The sequence below is a fragment of the Alligator sinensis genome, unplaced genomic scaffold (genome assembly GCF_000455745.1).
Source record: "Alligator sinensis unplaced genomic scaffold, ASM45574v1 scaffold116_1, whole genome shotgun sequence".
NCBI classification, from domain to species: Eukaryota; Metazoa; Chordata; order Crocodylia; family Alligatoridae; genus Alligator; species Alligator sinensis.
Genome location: NW_005841908.1, coordinates 2,879,506 through 2,897,412, shown reverse-complemented (window position 1 = coordinate 2,897,412; position 17,907 = coordinate 2,879,506). Strand labels below are relative to the sequence as shown.

Here is a 17,907-nt window from a genome sequence, read left to right as displayed (position 1 = left end):
TGCACTATCCAGCCACCCTAAATAGGTGCTCTTAGGGCTTCAGGGTCTGATCTTGAGCACCTCTAGAATTCCTGGGAGAGAATTCTGTTTATAGCCTCAGTGATTGGATCCTGGGATGGATGGGCCATTGGTCTGACCCAGAATGGCACTTATGTTGTTACATTCATTGGTCATTCATCTAAAAGGGCTCTTTTCTTACCCATTTGGATGCAATTCACAGACAGTGTCAATCTAAATTATTTCTGGGGATGAGGGAGAGCTGTGGGTCTTCAGCAGCTCTACAAATTAATCTATTCCCATAGAAGCCTATCTCACATAGTTGAAGCGATGACAAACTTTAAAAAAAGACATGGACCTTGCTTTGTATTATTGAAGTGAAAAAGCTATATATTTTTTCTAAGGAAAATATGAATTTATGAAACAAAGCAACAATATGAGTAGCAACCTCCCCACCACTCCTATTTATAGTACAGAATAGAACAAAATAGGATAAAAATAGTGGGGAAAGAAAAACAGACTGTCCATGATATATACAACTCCTTGTTAAGAACAGATTGTCCCCCAAGTGGTATCAAATTCTACACCATACTTGAATAGATAGTTAGCAGTGAGTTACAAGGTAGTGATTAATCCCAGTGTTGTTTGAAATGTTGTCTCATTTTTATAAATGAGCTGTTATCTTTTTTATATCTCTTTTTTAGCTTATTTGTTCGTTGCCTTTTTTTTTTTTTGGTCAGGAGTGTTACCTCTTTGAAGCTTAATTATCAGGTTGGCATGGTTTCTATCAGTGTCTCATCATGTAGGTTGTTTGAGTGGGTTGGCACTAGAAACTCAAGGGACAGAAGGGATTGGGTTTTTTGTGAAGGAAATTGCAGTGCTGCTGAGAAACATGAGCGTCATTTACTGGTGTTCCTCTCCTCCCACTTTATCATGTTTAAACAAGAGTGGCTTTGATGAAAGTCCTCATTTTATCCTAGAGCAAGCCTGCTTTTGCCAATACAGCTAGACTGGGCAAGGAGCTTATGTGGTGGAGGGCATTTTGAAAAATGATGGTGTTTAGAGCACAGGATAAAAGTCTCACTTGCTCTCTGTAACTGTATTGATCAGATCTAATAAGCTGTTAAACTACCAGGATGTGATAGTACATTAATGTCATTGCAGTAGGAACTTTATGGAACCAGGGTGCTCAACCCCTGGACCATGGGCAAGATCTGGCCTGTGGAGCCATGTCATCCAGCCCATGGGACTCCCCATAGGTCCAGAAAGGTGGTAGAAGGGACGTGGTGCCAATCAACACCACTGTCACTTCCCTGCTGCCAAGCTTCCAAGCCCCATACACCTGGATCAGCCCTGATGGGGCCATTCCCATGCAGCTAGATCAGACCCAGTTAGACTGTTCCCATGCAGCACTGCACTGGGGCCAGGACTGCATTCCAGATTGGTCCCATGGACCGGATCCCACCTGTGGACTGATTTAGCATCACTTATCCAGCCTGTGGGACAAAAAGGTTGGGCACCACTGTTATAGTGCATCAAAGAGTAACAGATTAACACAGGAAGATGGTAGTGTGAATAGAGCACAGTTTCCACCTCTTCCACAGGTTTTCAGTATGGACTTAGGTTAGTCACTTCAGTTTTCTGTGCCTGCATTGTGTTCTGATCTGGAAAATGGAAGCACCAATTGGAAATGAAATCCTGGTATGATATTATAGTTAAGAGGAGTGATAAAGTTCTTGGCTGTATCCAGAAGGGAGTATTGATTGATAGTAGGGAGAAGGGGGGTTATCTCCCCTGTTTGTGGAATTGACAGTTGTGATCCAGTCATGATGTCTGAACTTTAAAATGGATGTTGCATAATTGGAGAGGATTCAGACAAGAACTACACGAGCGATCCGAGGTCTGGAATACCTGCCTCTTAGTGAGGGTCTTGGAGAAGGTCGTTTTATTTAGCTGGTCAGAGAGAATGCTGAGAGATGTCTTGGATGTGGTCTATGACCTGTTGAGAAAATTCCTGAAAATAAAGGAGTCGGGCTCGATGATCTATTGAGGTCCCTTCTGACCCTAACATCTATAACATCTATGAAAGGACTGATTAATCTGGCGGTGGGCATAGCAGGACCCAGTATCTGGAAGCTGAAATTAGTTGAAATTAGGTGAGAAATAAGGGACAAACTTTCAACAAAGGAAGTGTCAGGACAATTTTGACTACAATGTACTGGCTTCTCCATTGTTTGAAGACTAAATGCAGATGGAATATCTTTCTAAAAGCTATGCCTTCAGACAGCCAGAATGTTTGGGGCTGATTGAATTGCTGAGTGAACTCTTTTGGCTTATGTTATAGATTCATAGATGTTAGGGACCTCACGGGATTATCAGGTCCAGCCCCCCTGCACTTGGGCAGGAAAGACGGCTGGGGTCAGATGACACCAGCAAGATGCACATCGTCATTTTTTAAAAATCTCCAGGGTAGGTAATTGTACCACCTCTGGGGGAAGTCTGTTCCAGACCATAGGCACTTGAATCATAAAGACATTTTTCATATATCCAATCTGAAGCGATCTTCAGGCAGTTTGTGTCCATAGTTTCTTGTCTTCCCTTGGGGTGCCTTGGTGAATAGATGCTCCCCCAGGCCCTGACCTATGCCCCTTCTATACTTACAGGCTGCCACCAAGTCCCCTCTAAGTTTTCTCTTCTCCAGGCTGAGCAATCCCAAGTCCCTCAGTCTCTCCTTGTATGGCCTGCTCTCCCGACCTCTAATTATGCACGTGGCCCTCCTTTGTACTCTCTCAAGCTTCTCCACATCCCTCCTGAACTGCGGCACCCAGAACTGAACGCAGTACTCCAGCTGCAGTCTCACCAAGGCCAAGTAAAGTGGAAGGATAATATCCTTAGTCTTGCTTGAGATGCACTGGTAGATGCATGCCAGTATTTGATTTGCTTTGCCAGCTACAGCAGCACATTGGTGGCTCATGTTTATTCTGTGGTCTATCATGACTCCCAGGTCTCTTTCAGTTGTGGTGCTGGCGAGTGTAACACTGCCGAGCCTGTAAGCGTGTTGGGGATTATTTCTCCCCAAATGGAGCACTTTACATTTCTCCATGTTAAACATCATCAGGTTTTGATCCACCCACCTTGCAAGCCTGTCCAGGTCAACCTGTCCTCGAGCGCGACTGCATTCTCCCATAATTTGTTGTCATCCATGAACTTTGCCAATATGCTTTTAACATCCGAATCCAAATCATTGATGAATATGTTGAAAAATACTGGTCTGAGTACTAAACCCTGAGGGCCGCCACTGGTCACCTTCCACCTCGTTGACTCAGTTCCGTCTATTAATACACTCTGGGTCCTACCTCAGAGCCAGTTACCTAGCCACTGAACCATAAAGTAGTTGAGGCCGCAATTTCCCAATTTTACCATGGGAGACTAAATCAAAGGCTTTTTTGAAATCCAAATATATGACATCAACCTTATCTCCCTTATCTAGGTGGTGAGTTACCTGATCGTAGAAGGAAATGAGGTTGGTCAAGCATGACCTGCGTGCAGCGAAGCCATGTGGGCTGTCCTGTAGAATAATGCCTTCTCTTAGCCTTCCAATAATGACTACTTTGATAATTTTTTCCAGGATTTTTCCAGGGATTGAGGTCAAACTGATTGGCCTGTAATTCTCTGGGTCCTCTTTTCTCCCTTTCTTGAAGATAGGCATTGGGACCTTTCCTGAGTGCCACGAGTCCTCAAATACCTTTGCCATAGGTCACATGATGATGTTGGCCATTTCTTTCAGCACTCTCAGCTGTAGTTCTTCCGGTCCTGCTGACTTGTAGATATCCAGCCTCTCTAGATGTTCTTCCACAAGATCTTCACCAACTACGAGAGGATGATCACCCCTACCTTGATCATCTTGTAGCCTGTCAAGCAGGCTAACACCCTTGGACTGATGGACTACCAACATGAAGTATTTGTTTAGGAGTTTGGTTTTCTCCTGAGTGTTGGTTATCAGCTGTCCCATTTTGCTTAGCAGGGGCCCTATGTTTCCCTTATTTTTTCTCTGACTTCCTACATACCTAAAAAAGGACTTTTTATTGGCCTTGATTCCTGTTGCCAATTTGATTTCAGTTTCTTCCTTTACTTTTCTTATCCACTCCCTACAGGTGTGGGCTATTGTTATGTACTCCTCCTTGGTGGTAATTCCTGACTTCCATCATTATAAACTTCTATTTTCGATTTCAGGAGGTCAGTGACTTCCCTATTGAGCCAAAGGGGTCTCCCAGCCCTTTTGCTGCCTTTCTTATGAAAAGGAATGGATTTCCTTTGTGCTTCAAGGATTGCATCCTTGAAGAACAACCACTCTTTTTGGACTCCCTTCCCCATTGGACAGTGGTTCCACAGGGCCTCGCCACCTAGTCTCCTAAGCTTGTGGAAGTCAGCTTTCTTAAAATCAAAGATTTCTACCCTAATGATGATTTCCAAGTCTTACAGTAGATGGAGAAAGTGATCATCTCATGGTCACTGTCACCTAGCTTCCCTTCAATCCTCAGGTTGCTCACTAGATTATCCCCTTTGACCAGAACCAAATCCAGGAGTACCTTACTCCTGGCTGGCCTGTAGACTTCTTGAGTCAGATAGAGCTCGTCAATGCCAGTGAGGAAGCTTTACAAACGATCAGATGGCAGAAGCCAGGCTGCATGATCATAATAGGTTTTTCTGGCCTTAAAATCTCTGAATCTATGACTTTCTATTACTTCACTCTCATGCGTGGAAAACACTTTTATAAGTTCAGAGCACTTCTGGGTGGTAAGTGTTATTATGAAGCAAAAGCCAACTAAGTAAAAAGTATGATTTTGCATAAGTATCCTGGAAAACTTGCAAAAAAGAGGCTTTCTCATGAGGTTTTAAAAAGTTCAGTCATTTTTGTTTTTCATCTCCTGTAAAGCGGCCAAGTTTGGACACAATCTCATGAGAAAAGCTGTTTTGGACAGGATGGGAAAGATTCAGGTTGGACAAGGATTCTTTGGGGACAGAGGGTAAGGAATCATATTTGAGTCTGTTTGCTTGTTGCTGTTGGGAAAGAAAGAGCTGGCCAGTTCTCCATTTGTGTATAGGAAAGAGCATAAAATAAAATCTCTTCCCATGCCAGGTGGTTTTCTTGTAACAACAAAGTACTGGCATGATTTCTGCAAAGTTACTTTAAACATGCTTTCTTCTGTGGTCAGAATGTTACTGCTGTCTTGTTCTATGTCAGCTGGGCTAGGAGGAAAGTCCACCTTCCATGATGAGATTAGCTAAAAAATACTGCTGCTTCCCGGAGCCTTTGTTTTTAAAACCAAAATAAGATGTTAGGACAATAATTTGAGGTAGGACTAGAAAAGTGTTTCAGAACATACCAACTCACAGAGGGCATCTACGGGAGACACTTACTGCAGTTGCCTAATTAGCTCCACAGTAAAGCGTTACCATCTACATGTACGGAGCTATTAGACTGGAGTAAACTAATTAACTTCACCGGAGGTTAGTACTGCCTGACACAAGTACCATCTTACAGGGAGTTATTTACTCTGCTGCAACACACTTATAGCCTCCCACTCTAGCACCCTTGTGCCCCATCCAGCCCCTCTGCATCACACTGAGCCAGGGTGAAGCAGCTCCAGGCTGGCAGGCTAACCCCCCTGAGCCCCCTGCCAGCCAGGGACTGCACTGCCCCAGCTCAATGTGCTGCAGTCCCAGGTGCACATGTAAATGCTGCTTCTGGGAGCACTAAAGTCCAGCATGAACTGTGCCAGAGTTTATTTCATCACACTAATTTCACATGTGATGCACCCACTGTGTAGAAAGGTCATTGTTTTCTTTATGCTACGTAAGATTGAGTGTCACTTGAGAAGCAATGGACAGGAGGTAGTTTTTTGTTAGCAAAGAGCATTTTTAAAAATCTGACTACTTAGGATGATGATGTTTTTACCTGTGTAAAACACATAACACTTGGTAAATGATCAGGAAAGCTGAATACATAGTGTGATGCTTGGCAAGTTTGGGGCCTGAACTAAGTTGGATCTCCTTTGTTTCCAATAGGAGATATTCCATTGACTTCCATCAGCTTTGGATCAGTCCCGTTATTTACCGTACTACTTTCCGTCGTAAAGATTTGTACATCTTGAGCATCTGAATAAACTGAAAACTGAAAGTCTGTGGAAATGGCTGAGTTTCTCCTACTTCACTCCATATCAGAACTCTGCCAAGTTTCACATCACGCACTGTTCTAAATATTCCCAAACTTCATGGCAAATCTGGATGATGAAGCATGAGTCTGTGTTGGTTTCACATGGTTTCAGGTCATCTGGCAAATATTTTTCATTACTGTGATACCAGCTGGGTTTCTACTTTTCCAGTGCTGCAGTTGGCAGCAATAAGTCCAATAGCCACATCCTCCCTACAGGGTTCTCATGCCTGCATGAAGTCTATTGTAAGCAGAGGTGGACTCAGATCCAGTGCCCAGAAATCATGAGTCAGGCCTAAAATGTCATGAGGCTGGCTTAAAAATCATGAGATTTAAAAAAGGAATACTGTCGTCTTGGTATTTGTTTACTGGTTTTTACAGCTAACTTTAGGCTTTCCTTAACAAATGTGAGGACTGGAAACATAGGGTCCAATCCTGAGTTGGTGTAAGTCAGTGTAGTACCATTATTTTCAGTAAAGCTATGACAGGACACAGGCTAAAGCTCCAGTTGTTACTTTTTATTTATTTGCAGAGACAGGTAGTTAGACATGCTAGTCTGAAGTCTGGCAGAAGGCAGAGTAGAGGTGCACCTTATAGGCTAACTGAATCAGAGATGCATAAGCTTTCATGAGCAAGAGCTCACTTCACTTAGTATCTGATGAAGTGAGCTCTTGCTCATGAAAGCTTATGCACCTCTGATTTAGTTAGTCTATAAGGTTCATATCCATATCATGCCTTCTCTTTTTTTTTTTTTTTTTTATAGATTTCTCTTTTCTCTGGACTCTACAAGCTCGTTATCATAACTGAAAACCACACCCTGCACTTAACTTTCCTGGTGCCACCCTTGTGTCCAGCCTGGGATCTAAGTTTGTAATATAAGTCTCTCTTTTTAATAGTCTACATACCAAATCTAGGCATCCAGGAGTTGGGGAAAGTTTGGATTTGAATCCCATTTTCAAAGTGAAGAGTGTTGAAACTTTGGGGGTGGGTTTTGGGGTTTTTTTGCTAAGTGCAATTCTGTTCTCACTTATACTGGAGTAGCTCCTTTGAAAGCGATGGATTATAGTGGTGTAAAAGTGATCACAGTTGGTTTACATGGGGACTTGGTGTTCACAGCTGAGTGTTTCATCTGGGAATCATCTTTCATGGTCAGGTAATAAGCCTTGCCTCTTCAAGCCCTTTCTAAGATAAAATGCAGTCCACACTATTTCCTTAATACCTTTCCTCCCAGGGCAGTTTTCAAGTGAAGGCCTTTGTTGTTGAAGAAACGGAAGGTGAAGGAGAAGGTGAAGTTGTTATGTCACACTAATCTCCACTTTGACTTTGTTCAGAAGCATTTGACTGAGTATTACGTTATGCTGTTGTAGCAGGATGTTTTCAGCGTGGGTGGGGAGTTGATTGCTCGTTGCAGTAGGAATGTTCAAACATGCACAGGGATCAGCTTTGTCATCTGTCTATGAGAAGTCTTATTATAGAATCGTATGCTTATGTGAAACTTGGAACGCTCGTCGGCCCTGACACACAAAACCCCCTTTGAAATGTTCCAAAGCGAATGTCAGAATGATATGAATTCCTGCCTTGCTTTAATGAGAGGTCTCTCTCCTTTCAGTTTGAAATAGAAATTCAAAGGATTTCAGAAGCCTATGAGGGCCTGGTCAAGACCACCACTAAGAGAGAGTCTCTGGACAAGGCTATGAGAAACAAGCTCGAAGGAGAAATTAGGAGACTTCATGATTTCAACAGGGATCTCCGTGGTATGTGAAGCTCCTTACAGCTGTTTTCACCCCAAGTGACATGTTCTTATCTCTCCAAAATTATCAGGCTCCACGTCACCAGCCGCAGGCTTTGGACAAACAGTTTCCTGAGTGTTCTAGGTAAACCCCTTGAGAAATCCACCTCTTTTTTTTGGTAAGGGACAAAACTACCATTGTCCCCCTGAGTACAAACATACATGAAAAACAGCTTTAAGCAAAAGTTTTTTGTTTTAGCCCTTAAAATACTAATTTAGTCCCAGGATCACCAATGTGTAAATCCAAGCTATCTACAAGGAGCTCAGCAATAAGCTGTAGCATAGCATAACATAATATTGAAGTGCTTTATAGTTACAAAGGGAGGGGAGTCAGTCTCAAAGGGCTTCCCTTTGAGTATGGGAAATTAGGAGGCACTTTTTTGCATGCAAATGGAAGTGCAAATTGTAGACTACTCAGTGAATGTGCGTAGATTCTTCTCTAGTGGACACCCTTTAAAAGGTGGGGCCATGTTTGTACACAATACAGAAGGGAAGCTGGCAAGCTTTATTGGAGGTAAAGAGTTATATTACCCCTAAGGCCAAGGGAGTGAAGGCAGTGTAGACTGATCAGTGCCTGATTGAGAGTGAAAGGCACCATAGGCATGTGTAGAGGGAGTCATGGTTCCAGGCAGAGCTTTGGCTGCATCAGTAGCTGCTGCTCTTCATGAGTGAAGGTCTTTCCGTGGTGACATACAGAGCTGCTGGCCACAGCACAACTGCCTTTGACCTTAGACTGTGAGTCACCCCTGTGCAAACCCCTAGCACAGTGCCTGTGCACTATTTCATGATCTCATTATACCTAAAGCAGGGGATATAAGCATTGAGTCCTTACTAGCTGTCTCCATGGAGCTGACTTTTACATACAAACCACAAGGAACTTGTCCACGCTGCAGTGGTGGCAGGTCCTAGTGAGGATGCCCATGCCCTGCCCACCCATGCCTGCTGACATGCTCCAAACCTGAGAGCTTGCCTGGGAGGCTGGTCTGGGCTCTTCTCCAGTGACCTCTCTCAGTCCTGTCAGAGACGGAGGGTCTAAGAGCAGGCACAGAGGGACAAGCCTGGAGCAGTCTCACTGGCATGTGTTCAGGCTTGGAGCATGCTTCTGAGCACAGGTGGGCAGGGAGGTCTTCAGTGGGACTCACTGAGGCTGTCGTATAGGCAAGCCGGAGAAATCGTATGCTGCAGTTCATGGCACGTTTTGTGCTCAGGTCCATCATATTTCCTGGATTGTTAATGTTGGCCTCATCTCCTGAAGCTAGAGTGGTTCAAACGGGAAATGGTGTGCAGGTTTTAACAGTAAGGGTAGCAAATGGTTGGAACAGATTACCAAGGGGATGAGGTGGGTTCTTCATCACTCAGCATCTTTAAATCAAGTTCTGGGACAGATACTTAGTCAGCCATAAGTTACTAGGTTTGTTGCAGAGTGAAACACTATTTGCATTATGTAGGAGATGAAACTATTATTATTAATCCTGTTTATTATAACAGTTCTTAAAGGCCAACCAAGAAAGGAGCCCCGTTGTGCTATAAACTAGAAGATCTAATTATCTCCTCTGGACTGAAAAATCTATGAAGGCATGAATTCTGCCAACCAATAAATAACATATTACCAACTAGAAAAAAAGGCTGTTCTTCTGGAGTGTGGGGTCTCATCCTCCACTCATATATACTTCAGCCTCCTCCATTTTAATATCCCCCTTCTCAGGTTCTATTTATAGCATACCACTGGCATGCATCTTATTTTCTTGGTTGGCCTATAATTTTATATACATATATTTATACTTAAAAGTATTTCCTGTTTATATGCAGAACGACTTGAGACTGCCAATAGGCAGCTAGCCAGCAGAGAATTTGATGGGCATGAAGATAAGGCAACAGAGGGCCTTTATGCCTTTCAGAGTGAGTACTGCATTCATCTGTTCTGAAGATATGGATTTGAGCTGGAGTAGAGGCTGCTTAGCTATCATTTTTATTGCCTTTGTGGTTTGGTTTTACTCAGTTAATTTGTCATGTAACCCTACGTAAACTACAGATTGGACTGCATAGAATGTTTTTCTTCTGAACAGCGGGAGTTCATGGTAACAAGAGTTAGCTTATTTTGTATAAATATTTATTTTATAACGTAAAGTGTTGCTTGCAGGGTAGTTTCTTGGGACACATACATTTTGGCAAAGCCAAGTTTTTCAGCTGGGCTGAATCCAAAGTAACCTCCACTGACTTTATTGGGTTTACTCTGAATTGATGCCAAAGTGAATGAGAGAAGAATCTGCCCCCTTTTCATGAGGGACCGGAGAGACAACAATCCTACAGTTTCTCATGATATCAGGAGCATCCACTTCCTGCAAGTAAGAAAAGCAGTAGCCCTGGGCTCAGGCTCATTGGTATTTTAGAAATTAAAGGACCTCTAAATAGTCTTAATATTCCAATAACTCCTATCTCTAATTTAGCCTGTGGATATGTGATTACTGTTATATGTTACAAATAACATTAGGCCTTATTGAAAGTAAATCACGTACCACACCACCCTGCAGATCTATTCAAAACCAATCCTCTACTAGGACCTTGGCCAGGGAGATATCAAACAAAAATATCCTTCTCACAAAAGAGTTTGGGCCAGATCCAGAAAAGCATTTAGGCTTAGTTGTAGTTCATGTGTGTAAGTCAAAGCGAGCCATCCACAAACTGAGGAGGTGCCAGAGGGGCCATACAAGCCTAAATTGTCACTGGTACGTTTACTTAGGTGCTGAAAATTCTGCTACATGCCACAACTGCCACCATCTTGGCTGGGCTGAATGTCTCTGTCCCTTATTGTCTGTCTCATGCCATTTGGGATTCATACACTACAGGGACTTGGGCAAACCTCCCAAGTTCATACAGATTGCAGCAGATTTTGCAGTAGGAGTTAAGCTGATTTCTCTTACTTCTGAGAACGCTCATTAGTCCAACTTTAGGTTCCTAAGGCTCTTTTCAGTATAAAATGGAAGCACCTAACCTAGGAAGCTAAGTGATTTGAATCACTTTGTATGACTTAAGTGCCTAATTTCTACCTAAGTCCAATTTAGATGTCTGTAGGGTGATTCAGAGCTTGTTCGACAGAAGACCTCAGACAAAGCTTCCTAGTGGTTGCTTAAGTATCCCCAAGCTCAGAATGCTATGTGATGTGATCCCCATTCTGGGTAACTCAACCCACCTCATTCACTGTATGGGGAACTTGGGAATTTGGCAATTCTACTTTGAGAGCTGGGTGCTTAAGTGTCTTTTGGATAAAATCCTAACATGAAAGGAGTGTACTTTATGTACTTAATGAAAGCTTGCTAGGAGGCAGAGAGACTCTCATATGACCATGGATTCCACAAAGTTAAAAATATTTAAGCAGAAATTTCTCTGCAAAATGACATTTTATGGTTTCAGGTTTATTCCCTTTCCATGGCTTCTGTATCAAATTGGACAAGTTTACAAGGCCAGAGAAGCAGGCGGAAGGGAAGCAGGTAGCAGATCCTTCACTCCTATAAAACACCTTCACTTAGCTGATGTCAGTGGAGCAATGCTGATTGACACCAGCTGCAGATCTGACTTAGGGTCCCCATCCACTGGCCCAGGAAACACCACTTTGGACTTGAAAAGTGTACTTCATTCTTTCTGGCTCATGCAACATCATCAGTAACAAAGATGCCACTATAGGAAATCACTGATAATTTGGTTGTTGATGCATAAAGTAAAAGAGAGTCTTATTCTTCCATTGCTGTGCTAGCTCTTCAGTGTTAACTAGTATCAGCAGTAAGTTTTGCTCTGAATACAGGAAGTAAATCTGTTGTACAGGCTGTATAAAAGTATGAGATCTCTAAAAATTCCCATTTGTATATAGGTTTCTCTACCCTTTGGGCAATTTCAAGCAGGGCCAGTTTGCCCCAGTGCAGATGGCATCTTACAATGACTGCCTTACTACATCACGGGTTTGTACCTATACAGCTATACTCATGGCAGGGCAGTTGGTGGCTAGCATTTCTAGTACAGATAGGGCCATAGTGTCTTGTCTGACAAAAACTCTGCTTCAAAACATGCTTTTACTGGCACATTCCTAGCAATAATGATGTAACCATGTGCTGCACACTCTGTATATAACTGATATCAACTCACAGCTTAAGGACAAATATAGCTTTTTGAGATCATATCACATAAAATGGCATGGATGCTTGGAGTGTCTGCTGGTCTGTGCTGAGAGCTAAATGTTGCTACTATGATGGAAAGTGTTCCTAAAATAGAGACGAGGGGTTCAGAATTCTGTTTTACTATTTATGTTTTCTGGGCAGCCACGGCTTGTAGAATAAATAGCTTTATGATAGTGTTGATCAACATGCTTAAGATCCCTGAAGCATTTAGATTTTTCCAGATGTACTGGAAATCCCCTTGGCTAGCCAGGTTTAGTAGGAACTGCCAGTGTCTTTACATGTGCTCTGGGAGTGGGGGTGAGGGGGCAGTTTAATTAAAGCAGCTCTCTGGGGCGACTGTAATTAAAGTGCCCATAGTGTCTTGTATATTCAGTGTCCTCCACTTAAATGGTGGCGGGGGCGCTTTAATTAAAGTTTGATGATCTTTCATTAAAGTGCCCTGCCACCATCTTGAAGCGCAAGGACGCTGAATACACAAGATGCCAAGGCTGCTGGATTAACCTAATTAGCAGATTTGAGCAGACTCAATTAATCGAGTCTGCTCTGACACGCTGCAATTACTGTGCATCAGAGCAGGTATCCCATATGTCTACAGGCACCTTATGTGACTGTGACTGCTGACCAGGTGTTTTTGTGAGTTCTTCCTCCAGGACAGAAGGCAGTCACATTGGTGTCCCATTGCAAGTGAGGCTCAGTGGTTTGCAGGCTTAGTTTGAGCACCCTTATGCAAAGTGATGTAGCCCAAAAACTGAAAGTACTTTATATCTGGGAGGTTAAATTCTAGCCCGATAACCCTCAGCACAGCTTCATTTACCCCTAGATCTTGTTATTTATTTAGATTTAAGGAATAATTTTTTAAATCTTTGGCATGCTCTTGGTGCCGCAGCACAGTGTTGTCAACTCTTGTGATTTTATCATGTCTCATGATACTTTGTGGTTTTCTTAGAGTAGCAGCTGCTGGAGTCAGGTTATTACCAAGCATCTCGGATATCATGAAGCAAATAAAAGTAATTTTCTAGCCATCCTGAGTGGGAAGAACAGTTTGAAAGAACCTTAAACATCCAAACACCAGAAGACGAATAAAGAAAGCCAGCATATATTATTTACTAAATGTTATTATGTTCAAGCTAAACTCATGATTTTGGGGGCCTGAGCTCATGGATTTTAAATCTTCCTCGTGGATAATACTGTAAACACAGTATTATTTTCCAATAATACAAGTGCAGTAAAACCCCTGCAGCACTGAAACAATCATTCAAATAGGAACTCCTACAGTGCAGGATACGCTAAGATCACTTCACCTACCAGCTGTTTAACAATGCACCACGCTTCTAAACAGAAATTGAAGCAAGAGGTAAAAAAAAATACGCCCGTTCTTTTTGTAGTAATAACACCACAGTGATAGTGTCTACCTCAAAGTACTAGGGACACAAATGAGTGGTAGGGGATGTGCTGTGATGAAAAATGCCATGATTTTGCCTGGCAGAAGGCAGGGTAGATTTGAACCTTATAGATTAACTCGTAAAATAGGAAGCACCCCACTTATTAGTTCTTCTCCCTTATTAGTTCTTATTTGTTTGTATAAAGATTGGTCATTGGGTAGAGGTACATTTTAAGGAGGGACCTTAAAGCAATTTACCCAACATGGCTCAGGTAGTCTGTGGTGAAAAAGGGAATGAAACCTAGGTTTCTGACATCTAAATTTAGCATGCTACCATTGGATTATCCTTCCTTTCATTTTCCAAGAGACTATAAATGGCCAAATTCTGCTGTAGGGTATGCTCTAGGGCTAAGTACAGATATTCAAAAAGCCTGAGCCTGAATTGATTCAATCTTTGCAGGTTAGTTTGACCTGTGTAGATTGAACCGAGAAGTAAGTGAACAGACATTCACCTTTGATTTTGGAAATGCAGCCATACACCTGCAGTGGCTCAGGCTGAAGCCGGCGAGTGCTAGAACGAGCCCTCCCTTTCCTTTGGCAGTGGCCAGAAGGCTGGAGGGAAACTGAGTTGGAGGGGCAGGGGGCATGGCCAGGCCTTGGCAGGCTTCTGAGTATGATTGGGGAGGGGTTTAAATCCCCATCCCGGCCTGTAGGTCCCTAGCCAGGGTGTGCCTGGAGGGAGAAAGGTGAAGTAGCCCCTGCCAGGTTTATCCCAGGGGGGAAGGACATGGCCAGACACTGCCTCCCCCCTCTCCCATTGGCATGGAGACTCCAACTGGGGTCTGCTGAGCTTTCCCCCCACTGGCCACTTGTGCGGGGAGGGGTGTGGCTGGATCCGTCCCGGGCAGCAGCCTCAGGCGAAGGGGAGGGAGGGGTATTAAACCCCCTCGGGTGCTACCTAGGCTGGCTCCAGCCATGGCCCCCACTGCGCAGGCAGCCAGGTGGGGTGGAGAGGAAGCCAGACAGAGAAACATTAACAGCTTCCATGCTGAATCAGAAGTACTCACTTCTGGATGTTTTCTCAGTCGCATCTATTTTTCAACAAGTGCAGGGTTTCATTCTGTCTCAATTCTCTTTGCTTCCAGCTGCTAATTCTAAATACATTGCCTTGGGACCTTGTCTTTCTGGAGCATTAATTCCTGTAGCCATTTAATCTTTCATCAGTCTTGTAGTCCCTGACATGGCAAGCTTTCTGATGAGCTTCGTCACATGCATACCAGTTGTAATTAAAACTGCAGGAGGAATTAAGGGAGGTGAAATGTAATTACCTCTGTTGGAATTCAGCCAGGACACAGGGGTTAAACCTGCTGCTCTTGTGAAATGTGTCCTGGATCTTTAGTATCTGATTTTCAAACTCCTAGGAGTCAGGATGGCCATGTGTGCAATGGCCTTCCTTCTGGGGATATGTAGTCACTGCGACTTTGTGTGGAGATCCACAAATTGCACCGGGCCCTGACCAGCAGCCCCAACAGGAGGGTTATGGAAGGAATATGACCCTCATATGGCCGAACTTTCCTCATGCGTAGAAGCAGGCATGAATTGGCCCCAGTAAAAGGAGAGCCCCACAAACAGAAACATGGCTGTTCCTCACCCATTTCATGCACGGACTCCTCTTACCTCACCGCACTCCTCCAGTGGGCTCCTTAACTTGACCCCCTCCAACTGTCCTAGCTAAAGTCTTGGCATCTATACTGTTGTCATGTTCCCCTCTCACTGTGAGTTACACCTGCCTAAATGAGCAAAAGTAAATGCTGGATTTCTCAGCGTTACTTTGCTACATCGAGCCACTCATAGCGCTGGACTTTATGATGCAAAGGTCCTGCCTTAAAGTGACCGGTTGGCCTAGGCACACAGCCTAGCAGTGGGGTTGAGAAGGTCATCCTGCTGCTCTCAGTACTCTACCTCCTGGGCCACGTCCTCACGAACGTGGATGTTTGTTTCCCCAGAGATGTTTGTTTCCCAGGCCAACTGTGCTGGCCCTAGGAGCCTTACCTGGGGCTCAGGGGGCCTCAGGGAGCTGCAGCTGCGGTGCTCCTGCAGCTGGGAGCCTGGCTGTCAGCCAAAGTGGTACTCCGGCAGGCCAGATTCCAGTTTTGGGTGGCATATGTTGCTGCCACATGCACTGCCTCTCTTTTTTTAAGGCACAGGGTTTTTTGACCCCAGGATCTCCTGGGGGTCAAACAATGCCTCCCCCCCCCTCCCTGCCCCTGGTGTGTTGCAAGATAGCAGCATGGGGAACACCTGCATGTGTGGTGTGTAGCACCGCAGACGGGTTTGCAGTGCCACATACTGCACATCTGCGCTCATCTGGACATAGCCCAGGAGGATATTCAGGCTTTTCAGTCTCTGGACCTGGCAACCTGGCCCTATTCACTTAGGGGAAAAAACTCATTTAAAGCCTTGTTCTGGGCTTAACAGGTTCTGCTGAGTGAAAAACTTGTGTGGTGCTTTAAAAACTTGCAGACATAGGTTTTTGGAGCAGGTGAAACACTCATGCTTGAATTGCAGCATCTTCTAATGGGCAGTTCGGGTTTGTTAATACTGTATTCATCCCACCTCTCTCTGCACCCCCTTTTAGTACTGACACTCTGGCATGCAAGTTTCAGCATCCAAGTGGCCCTTTTTGCCCCTGTGACCCTTTGATCCCATCAGTTTGTGAAGGTCAGACCCTGTGAACTGGCCAGATCCAGGCTGGAGCTCGATGGCAGATCTTTTTACCCAACACATTCTGCTGAATTAGTCACTCCATGAAGAGACTGGCAACAGATGCAGCATTGGATTCCAGTGCCTGTGGATTCCTCAGGACAAAGTTCCTCAGGGAGTTTGCCGTGTCAAGGACTGGAAAACTGATGAAAGGCTAAATACGTGCCTCGGATTTCACTTAAGGAAGACCAGGTCATGATATGGTATCTTCAGAATTAATAGCCTGTAAGTACAGAGCAATAAACCAGAACTAAGCACCACATTAGTGTAAACAAAATTGGATTGTGAAAACACTGCAGGGAAATCTATTTCAATGGTTTCAGCAGAACCTTTGGGGCAAGTTATGTTCTCAGTTACATGACTTGATTTCAGTGAATTCTAGAGGAAGCAAAAATGTTTTGAAGGCTTCACTTGGTATGATTTTGCAGCTGGTAGTTTGACATAAAGGAGAGCAAAAGTCCTGGATACACTGACGGAATCTCTAAATTATTTGTATTTATTAACCATCAGGTATATCTAATAAATGATGGATAGTGCAAGCATGGTAAATGTGCATACACTATTAAATGATTCTAGGCAAATGCAAGCATGTTACAAATAGTATTTTTTTTATAGTTGGTTACAAACATCCGTATTATGTATTAGAAATGGTCGTAAGCAACCTATTGACATATTGTACTCTCTGACTGTTAACTAACTATTTATTTAAAATGTATTGATCATTTATTACCTATTTATAAGCTATATATGCATAAAACTTTAATAAACAGGTGCCTCATTTTGTTCCTGGGTTGATCAGATTTAGGGTAAAAATTTTGCCATGATATACAGTCCCAATGTAAGTCAAGGTAGTGTTTGATTCAAGCTCCTGAAAATAAATCTTGAAAACAAACTACTTTGTTTTCTTACCTTTGGATTGTGGATCAAATCCACAGTGAATGTATCTTTCTAAGCAGAGCCAACAACAGTGGCCTGCTGATCGAATTATATTTTATCACAACCCAGAATATGTGTTTGGGAAACACTTTAACTGTTCACTGAAGTCTGACCATTGCAATCAGGGAATTAGAGATCTCTGTGATTCTAACATTGGGGTAGGTAAAATATGGCCCGCAGGTTGGATCCGACCCACCAGGTGATTTTCATCTGGTGTGCGTGCGGGTGCCTACCAATTCAGTGTATCCAGCCTGGTCCCAGGCTGCCCCTGCTGTGCTTGCACGAGGCTGAGCCCTGCTCACTCCCCCAGGAGCAGCACATACTGCGTTCCCACTCTTGCCCATGGAACAGCCCTGACTCCAGCCCTGCAAGTAGGAAAGCACTGGTGGATGGGAGGAGTGGCAGTGGTGGGTGGGCAGGGGAGGGAGGTGGTGGCAGCGGATGGGCAGGAAGGTAGGCCCGCATGATGGAGCTGGTGGCCTGGTCACGTGCAGTCCTGGGGCTCACTGGGACCACGCACCACTGTGGGGCTCCAACTGCTGCTGCTGTTGGCAGCAAGGGCTATGTGCAGTGGGAGAGAGGTGTTTGTCGGTGGGTCACACACACCCCCCCTCACACACACACACACACACACACACACACACACACACACACACAC

At 44.0% G+C, this 17,907-nt stretch overlaps 1 protein-coding gene across 6 annotated transcripts in view; it reads left to right on the top strand.

Moving 5' to 3' along the window:
- The window catches only part of AMOTL1 (angiomotin like 1), a 148,362-nt gene that overhangs the window by 93,076 nt on the left and 37,379 nt on the right, over positions 1 to 17,907 (top strand). For all 6 annotated transcript variants that reach the window (XM_006018626.3, XM_006018622.3, XM_014517419.2 and 3 more), the window contains 2 exons: positions 7,821 to 7,965; positions 9,810 to 9,899. In XM_006018626.3, the coding sequence (XP_006018688.2) occupies positions 7,821 to 7,965; positions 9,810 to 9,899 (235 nt within the window). The remainder of the gene's footprint in view (positions 1 to 7,820; positions 7,966 to 9,809; positions 9,900 to 17,907) is intronic.